The sequence below is a fragment of the Gavialis gangeticus genome, unplaced genomic scaffold (genome assembly GCF_001723915.1).
Source record: "Gavialis gangeticus isolate Ggan-Ray unplaced genomic scaffold, GavGan_comp1, whole genome shotgun sequence".
Taxonomy (NCBI): Eukaryota; Metazoa; Chordata; order Crocodylia; family Gavialidae; genus Gavialis; species Gavialis gangeticus.
In genome coordinates, this window is record NW_017729022.1 from 44,743,992 (window position 1) to 44,752,995 (window position 9,004).

General features: G+C 44.1%; 1 protein-coding gene across 5 annotated transcripts in view; it reads left to right on the top strand.

Moving 5' to 3' along the window:
• The window catches only part of TMTC3 (transmembrane and tetratricopeptide repeat containing 3), a 73,887-nt gene that overhangs the window by 46,493 nt on the left and 18,390 nt on the right, over positions 1 to 9,004 (top strand). For all 5 annotated transcript variants that reach the window (XM_019514840.1, XM_019514835.1, XM_019514837.1 and 2 more), the window contains one exon: positions 6,310 to 6,458. In XM_019514840.1, the coding sequence (XP_019370385.1) occupies positions 6,310 to 6,458 (149 nt within the window). The remainder of the gene's footprint in view (positions 1 to 6,309; positions 6,459 to 9,004) is intronic.

Sequence of the window (9,004 nt, forward strand, 5' to 3'; positions counted from 1 at the left end):
GGGACCTTCTTTTTACCCCCTATGTATTTAAAAAAAGACTTCTTATTGTCCTTAATCTGGGAAGCTAGTCCCAGTTCCATCTCTGCCTTGGCCTTCCTAACTACCCCCCTACATCCCCGAGCAACTGCAGAATAGCCCTTCTTGGTGATGACGCCTTCTTTCCATTAGGTGTAAGCCACCTTTTTAGCAAGGAGACATTCCTGGATGCTTTTGGTGAGCCATGTGCCCTCCTGCTCCCTTTGATCCTCATTGGGATTACATTCCTTTGGGCTTAGTTGCTCCTAGGGGCACTCTGTTAAATAGCGCATCTCCAATTCCCTGCTGTCCTCCCTTGATAAAGTTATGGGCGGCTACAAGATCTCACCTCAGACGTCTCTTGTGAAGCCTGAAGAGATCCAGATCCCTCAACCTCCCCTTGTAGGGTCTTTCACGGAGGCCACTAATCATGCGAGTGCCCCTCCTCTGAACCCTCTACAGATTCTCTATGTCCCTCTTGAAGTGCGGTGCCCAGAACTGGGCACAATATTCCAACTGCAGCCTGACCAATGCCGCATAGAGGGGGAGCATCACCTCCCTCGATATGCTGGTCATGCATCTGCTAATGCACAGCAAGGTGTGATTGGCCTTGTTACATTGCCAGTTCATGTTCATCTTGGAGCCAACTATGACTCCAAGATCCCTCTGAGCTGCTGAGGAGGTCATCCCTCAAGCTATAGGTGTGCTGGGGATTCTTCCTCCCTGGGTGGAGTACCTTACATTTATCTTTGTTGAATTGCCTCCTATTTCATTCTGCCCATTGATCCAACCTGTCCAGATTGGACTGTATCTGCTTCCTGCTCTCTGGTGTGTTAATTTTGCCCCATAACTTGGTATCATCTGCAAACTTGGAGAGGATGCTCTCCACACCCTCGTCCAAATCGCCAATGAAGCTACTAAATAACACCAGTCCAAGAACCAAACCCTGCAGGACCCCACTGCCCACCACCTTCCAGGCCAGGAACAACCCATCCACTACCACTCTCTGGGTACAGTCCCTAAGCCAGTTGGCCACCCACCTGACTGAGTAAGCATCCACTCCACAGCCTGCTAGCTTCCATATGAAAATAGGATGTGAAACCGTGTCGAAGGCCTTCAAATCCAGGTAGATGACATCGGCCTCAGCTCCTGTGTCAAGGCAGTGTGTGAACTGGTCATAAAAGGCTGTAAGGTTTGTCAGGCAGCATCTACCTGTGATGAACCTGTGCTGGTTCCCGTTCTTCATAATTTCCCCTGCTGGGCCTTCGCAAATGTGCTCTTTGATTTTTCCCTCCCCCCCCCAGTATTTTCCCAGGGATAGAAGTAAGACTGACTGGCCTAAAGTTACCCAACTCATCCCTTCTCAAAAATGAGCACCACATTGACCCTTTTCCAGTCCTCGGGGACCTGGCCAGAGCACCATGAGTACTCAAACAGTCATGCCAGCAGCTCAGCTATGACACTGGCCAGTTCCTTGAACACCCGTGGATGGAGGTCATCTGGGCTGTCTGACTTGTACCCATCCAGCCCTTCTAAGTGCTCCTTAACTAAGCACTAACCTTTGGCGGTCTAGTGCCTTTTGGACATCTGTCTGTTTTCAAGGTGGGGGAATTGTCTTGGTCAGTACATAGGAATACTGAAGCAAAGAACTGAAAAGCTCCACCTTTGTCCTTGTGTCAACCACCAACAGTCCTGATTTGTACTGCAGGGGCCCTATGTTACTCTACGCCTTCCTTTTGCTCATTATGTATCTGTAGAAGGACTTTTTATTGTCCTTAATTGTTGTAGCCAGCCTAAGCTCCAGTCCTGCCTTGGCCTGCCTGATTCCATGCAATACCCGCCAGGGAGGTGTATTCCTCCTTGGTGGCTGCCTCCTGCTTCCACTGCCTATAAATCTCTTTCTTCGCCCCCAGTCTTTTCTGAAGTTCTCTGTGCAGCCAATGGGGGGTTTTTAATCCCCTTACCCCCTTTGCTGCATAAGGGGATAGACTACTTTTGTGCTCCAAGGATCACTCCCTTGAGAGAGCTCCAACCCTCCTGCACCCCCATTTGCTTGATGCTTTTGAGTTCTGCCACCTCACTAACTAGCCTTCTAAGTTTACTAAAGTTGGCCCTTCTGAAGTCTAACACTTCAGCCTCACTGAGTATTTTTCCCACCCTTCGCTAGATAGTGAACTCTACCAAGTGCTGGTCACTATCTCCCAGGTCTTCCTAGATTTCATAGACATTCGGGCTGGAAGGAACCCCGGAGGAACATCGAGTCCGGCCCTTGCCCCATGGGCAGGAAGTCAGCAGGGATCATAGGATCTCTGCAAGATAAGCATCAAAATGTGTCTTGAAGGTGTTCAAAGTAGGTGCTTGAACCACCTCTGGTGGCAGTCTGTTCCAAACCTTGGGGGCTCAGACGGTAAAGAAGTTCTTCCTTATGTCCAGCCTGAATCGGTCGCAGCGGAGTTTGTGACCATTCGAACTTGTCATCCTTTGGGGCGCTCCGGTGAACACCGTTCCCCCAGATCCTGATGAGCATCCTGATAAACTTACAGGTGACCACCAGATGACCCCTGAGCCTGCGCTTTTCTAGGCTGAAGAGTCCCATGGCTCTCAGCCTCTCATCATAAGGTCTGTTTTCCTGACCTCTGATCATGCACATGGCTCTCCTTTGCACTCTCTTAACCTTCTCCACATCCTTTTTGAATTGTGGAGCCCAAAACTGGACACATTACTCCAGCTGTGGCCTCACCAAGGCCGAGTACAACGGGAGAGTGACGTCCCAGGATTTGCTTGAGAAGCATCTATAGATGCAAGCCAGCGTTTTGCTCACTTTTCTAGCTGCAGCATCACATTGAAAATGTGTACTTGCAGGTTCCCCACGAGATCCTCCCCTGTTGCTAAGACCAGGTCTAGCAAGGTGCTATCCCTGGTGGGACTGGACACTACCTGGGTTAGGTGGAGGTCCTGCACGCAGTGTAAGAACCTACATGAATGGCTTCTTTTGGCCATGTGCTCCTCCCAGCAGATGTCCAGGTAATTTAGATCCCCCATGACCATTGCCTCCCTCGTCTGAATGGCATCTGAGAGCTGCCTGGAGAATACCTCATCTAACTTGTCATCCTGATGAAGAGATGTGTAGTAGACCCCCACTACCAAGTCCCTTTCTCCTGCCCCTCCCGCCGCCCCAGATCCTGACCCACAATGCCTTGGTATTCCCCTCCTCTACCCCTGCCTTGATGATGGAAGATATGTACTGCTCCCTAACACAGAGCTACACCCCTGCCTTTTTTCTCCACTCTGTCTCACCTATACAAACTGTACCTCTCAATGCCTACCTCCCAGTCATGCGTAGAATCCCACCATGTTTCAGTTAAGCTGACTAGGTCATACTGTGTGCTAGCAAGTAAGAGTGTGAGCTCCTCCTGCTTATTCTCTGTACTCCTGGCATTCGTGTAAAGATATTTTAGCCCCCCAACAGGTATTCTTGATGCCCCTTTGCCTTGATGGTTAGTGTGCTCCTTAGTGCTTACCTAGTTAGGTCCGGTGCCTTGTTTGTGGCTCGCCAACCCTGGGTTCTCATCGACCACCAGTTCCCCGTCCCCCATCAAACCCAGTTTAAAGCTCTTCGGAGATCAGCCAACCTGCAGGAGAACAGGTGCTTACCTCTAGGAGAGAGATGAAGATCGTCCCATCCCAGGAAGCCTCCTCCCTGGAAGCGCTGATCCTGGTTGTAGAATCCAAAGCCCTCCTGAAGACGCCATCTCTGGAGCCCCCGGTTGACTACCCTGTTGCATGTATCCTGGCACCTCCAGCTGCTACCAACTGGAAGAATGGAGGAGAGTACCACCTGTGCCCCCAACTTCCTGAGCCCAACGCCCAGCTTATGGAAGTCCTTCATGATGCAGTCAGGACTACTCACAGCCGCATCATTTGTGTCCACATGGACAAAGACCATGGGGTAGTAGTCGGAGGGCTTGATGAGATCAGGAATCTTTTCAGTGATGGCTGGCAAGGAAGTAGCTGAGATGATTCGTAGCATTGTAGCTGAACGTGGATTAGGTTTCAACCTCTGTTGCAGGCAGTCATTTGATAATGGTGCCAGTATGATAGGAAAATCCTCGGGTGCTACTTCTAGGAAAGAATCCCTGGGTAGTCGCGTACATTGAATTTGGTTGGTACTAATTCAGCTGAGGTATCAACTGTTTTGTATTACATTCTTTGGATCTTTTAGTCATTGTAAGATATTTTCAGCACAAGTCCACAGCAACAGTAAATTTTGAAGAAAAGTATTACAGATTCACTCCATTATTTGTCTAATACAGTAAAAGTTCTGTTTACTGGCATCTTACAAGCCAGCATGCTCAATTAACCGGCATGCCAGCTTGTAAGATAAGGTGAAACCGGAGTGCCCACTGTGGTACTTCCGGTTTCTCCGAGCCCCCACGGCCTGGAGCAAAGCAGCCTGCGCTGCCAAGCCCCCACAGCCCACTGTCATAACGGGCTGTGCGGGGCCCACTTCCCTCTCCCACAGGGCCCGCGAGAAGGGTGGTGATGGTCCGGGAGGGGCAGAGGGACACCCCAGAAATGGTGGCCCAGGGCACTCTATTAACCGGCATATTTTGCTGTCCGGCATCATGCCAAATAACAGAGCTTTTACTGTACTTAGTGTATTGTTTGTGTCCATCCTTTTGCCAAGAACCTGAAAGGTTCCAAGTGGCATTGACCAAGTCATGTGAATTCAACTGGACTACCAAACCAAAAGTGATACTGTTGGACTAGTAAAATACATGCCAAAATTTAAACATATTCTGTTTCCCTGAGTTTGGTTGAAAATTTGAATTCCTTTCAATGAACGCAATATAATACTCCTACTGAAATGCCATATTTGATGTCGAGGAAGACAACCTGGAGGGTTTCTTATTAAAATGACCCAATTGTAAGAGAAGGAATTAAATTCATGATGAATGTGAGCACATTGCTGCAATTTTGTCACGTTCCAAGGGCAACACATTCCTTTTAAACACAGATGCAGAGGAACAAGACATGCCTGAGGCTGTAAAGGACTAACTTTGGAACATTTTCTTCTTCTCCATCATTGACTCTTCCAATTTGCTGCACTCAGGTGTATCTGCCAAAGTTTTTAACTTTTATGAATCTTCCTTGTCAAGAATGGTGTTGATCTTAGTGATGTTCTGAATTTCTATTCTAGTGATGTTCTTGCTGGTGAGAAGGAAGGTAAATTAATATTTCTTAAATACATTTACACAAAGAATATTGGTCCCAAAATAATGATACCACTTATTAAGAAGACTGTATGAAACTTTTCTGCAGAAACTTCCCAAATCTGATTGTTGTACTTTGTATATTTTGCTACGTACCAGCCTCTGTGCCTAATGCAAATAGATCATTTAGTGTACTCAGACGTCTCGGGAGTCACCACTGTGTACCAAGTGTCAATCAAGAGTTAAGGATCTAGGAATTCTTCCATTTAAAAGTGATCTTGTCAGATTAGTCAGTTGCAGTGACATCCCTGACTCCTTTCAGCAGACAAGAAAATCGCCATTAAGTTGCAAGTTTTTAAAAAAAAATTGTTGAATTGTATCTACCTAGTTGCTTTACTGTATTCCTTCTTGTCATAATGTGGCTGACAGTGCTGTCTTTGCTTATATTTAGTACGTGTACTTCTTAGTTTCGTATTTACCATCTCTCTGCTTGTCAATGAACTGAATTCGTAAGTTTTACATACGTTTCTAGGGATTGTGCCTCTATTTATGCATGTTACATGCAATTATTTTACTCAATATATTTTAATGTTTAATGAGAAAATTCTCATAATTGGGGGAAGAGGGCAATTTAAGAGCCTGATGCAATTGTAGCCCCCCCTTCCCTTCATAGGACCTGTACCCATGTGCATCCAGTGTATATATTTTACTAATCTTTTTACAGTAATAGAATTATGAATACCAAAATCCTATATGAAACTATTTATTAGTATTTCATATTATATGTAGTAAACTGAGGTTCAATAATATTAATGTTTAGCCAGGTTTTCCTCATTAATTGTGTAGGCATTCAGATAAATAAGCATCCTTGATAAGTTTATTAAGTAATGAATTCGATTTGTAAATTAAAAAAATTCTTCCTACATGAGCACTACATTTGTGGTGTCAAAATATTAATTTGAGGTTTAGTAACTATACTTTTTAATGAGGTGTTTCAAATTTACCTGACAGTTTAGTGGGCAGCTGCAATTAGTAACTATGTAGTCTTGGTTATTAAGATGTCTCTTCTTTTTCTGTCTAGGCACTCTGCTTAATAGTGTTGCCATTCATTCCTGCATCAAACCTTTTCTTTCCTGTTGGATTTGTAGTAGCAGAACGAGTACTGTATGTTCCTAGCATGGGATTCTGCATTTTAGTAGCGCATGGGTGGAAGAGACTGTCAAGTAAAAGGTATGTGAAAATTTGAAGTTTAGGGAGAACTTATGAAACACGTAGCAAAACTAGCTAATTTTGATGTAAAGTGCTGCATAAATATGTATTATTAAATAAAGTTAACTGCACGTTACCCCAATAGTTTTCCCAAGTTTTTAACTGTCTTAGTATGTTACAGCTTTTGAGTAGGGAGTGCACTGTGTGGTACTTTGATGGTATAAGCAAATGTCCACTCCAGACTATTGTTCTGGATCTTCAGTGTCATTTCTTTAAAAATGTGGCATATTTATGTTGCTCACAGAAGGGAATCTGCTGCCTGGTTTTAATTAACAGAGTCCCACCTGCCAAATTAACCCTTCTTTCCACCTGCCCATCAGTAACTTTATGAAATGGGACTGTTCAGGTAACCTGAATGAACAAGAACTTTATTAGTATAAAAAGCTAGCAGAACAAACAAGGGTGGGGGGAAGAATACAAGGTAAAAGCTTTCTTGCTAAGTTTCTTTCCTCTGCTGCCTTAGTTTTGGTCACACAGTGAACCACAGTTTTGGTTATTTTACTTGTTCCCAGTATAAGCATTTATGGATCTAACTTGTATGTCCTAGGGAAACAGTGGAACATTTGAAAGATTTCTTTGTTTTGTGACCCTAGTGACCCAGATGAAGCTAGTTCTTCTCTGGTCCTTGAAGTGTGAGTTAAGGAAGATTTAACACTAGCTTCAGTTGATTAAGATTGGGTTTCTTAGATTCTTACTGCCACCTTAAACATCAGTTGGTGCTGAACTGTAAGTTACGCCTTTTCCCTATTTAACACGTGGATGTGTTTTGCGTCAGCCAAATTTTTAAAAAATTGCCATGCTTTGTTCTTTGTGTTGATCTCAGAGAATTCCAGAAAATTTGTTTTTGCTCTAAGCATAAAATTAAGTTACACAACTCACTTCCTATGCTTAATATGCAGTTTGTATGTAATCATAAATATCTGTAATTTTGTAAGCATCTTTTGATGCTTTGTTTTTGCTTTGTTTGGGAACCAAGGCCTCCCTACCCATAACAAGTATCGGCTCAATTAACTGGTTAATTGTGCAATTACCTTGAAACTAGCTATACCTGCAAAGTAATAATTACACAAGAAAAAGCTCCAACCAGCTATAAAGTTAGACATCAAAAATATGTACTAACTATATAGCTGGTTGCTATCGAGCTTTAGTTTGCTTATATAGCAGGGTCTCCCCTGTGGCCAGTCAGCTGATGGGGAGGGGGGCTTCCAGCTATACAAGTGCAACTCCCAAGCCCTTGGGATCGCAGCTGGGGATCATGTGGGGATCATGGCTGCCCAAGGCCCAAGGGTATGTAAAACCCCTTGGCCCACATGGGGCTCTTGGTTCTGACTGCACTTCACCCACAGTGGGACCGAGAGTCCCCCAGTTCATAGGGCTCTGGATCCTGGCTGTGTGCGGCCCCCACCACTGGGGTACCTACTTCTTGCCGAAGCAGGGAGAGACCAGTATGTGGCTTCCTCTACCCCAGCATTAAGGCATAATTAGACCAAATGCACAATCCCACAATTGCACCTCCTGCTAGGCACATCTGGCAAAGCAGGAGGCATGACTGTGTGGACCACACATTGGATCCAACCACACTTTTACCTGCACATGTAGAAGGGACATAAGAAACTTCTCCAGTCAAAGGAACCACTGAGATCATGAAATTTGCTTCTTAGATTAAGGAATTACAGGGGATATATGAAATTAATTCTATTCTAAATAGTTTTTAGAACTAAAACTAAAAGATAATCTAGAAGCTTGTTTTACTGTTTTATTTGCAGGATGAAAATATTTTCCATATGGTTATCACAGATGAGATACTTTTCAAATTTTTTTAAGCTTCATCCTGGTGTCTTTTTTTCAAGTGTCTCCACTAAAAGAATGTGAAGATAAAGGTTAATTTACTTAATCCCAGCTCACTACTTCCTACTTCGGATTTAAATGAACTTGGAATGAGCACCAGCATACTTGCACAGGAACACTGAAGTTATCATAGCTTATTCATCACCTTTTATCTTTAGTGTGTTGCATTAAGCTGTTTATAATTCAGTGCGTTGCTTTAAGGTGTTTATAATTACTACTTAATGCATCTGATTCACAGTGACTCACCACATCTCAGTGAGATTTTTTGATCAATAAGCATATTTTTATTATTGTGTGAGGCTGAATTTGGGAACTGAATCAAATATTAGGAAGGAAAATATGATCCTTTGTCTTCCTCTGCTAGTCCAAATTGTGGGTTTTAAGCATTTAACTTGTGCAGTTTAAAAGGGTTTGACTTGCTTCTGTAAAATATTAGAGGAAAAGCAAATTGGGAGCTTATTTCAATTTATGGGAAGAGGCTTGACTGTATTCTGAAGCTGTTCCCATGGATAGTTTACTGTACAGTATTTCTTTCACACCTAACCTAAGTGGGGATTCCAGTTCAGTCTAAGACTTCATGACTAAGCATCTTCTTAAAGCTTTTCCTTTTCTCCAACTATGACTAACAAAATGTGATTCTCCTCCCCCCCCCCCCCCCC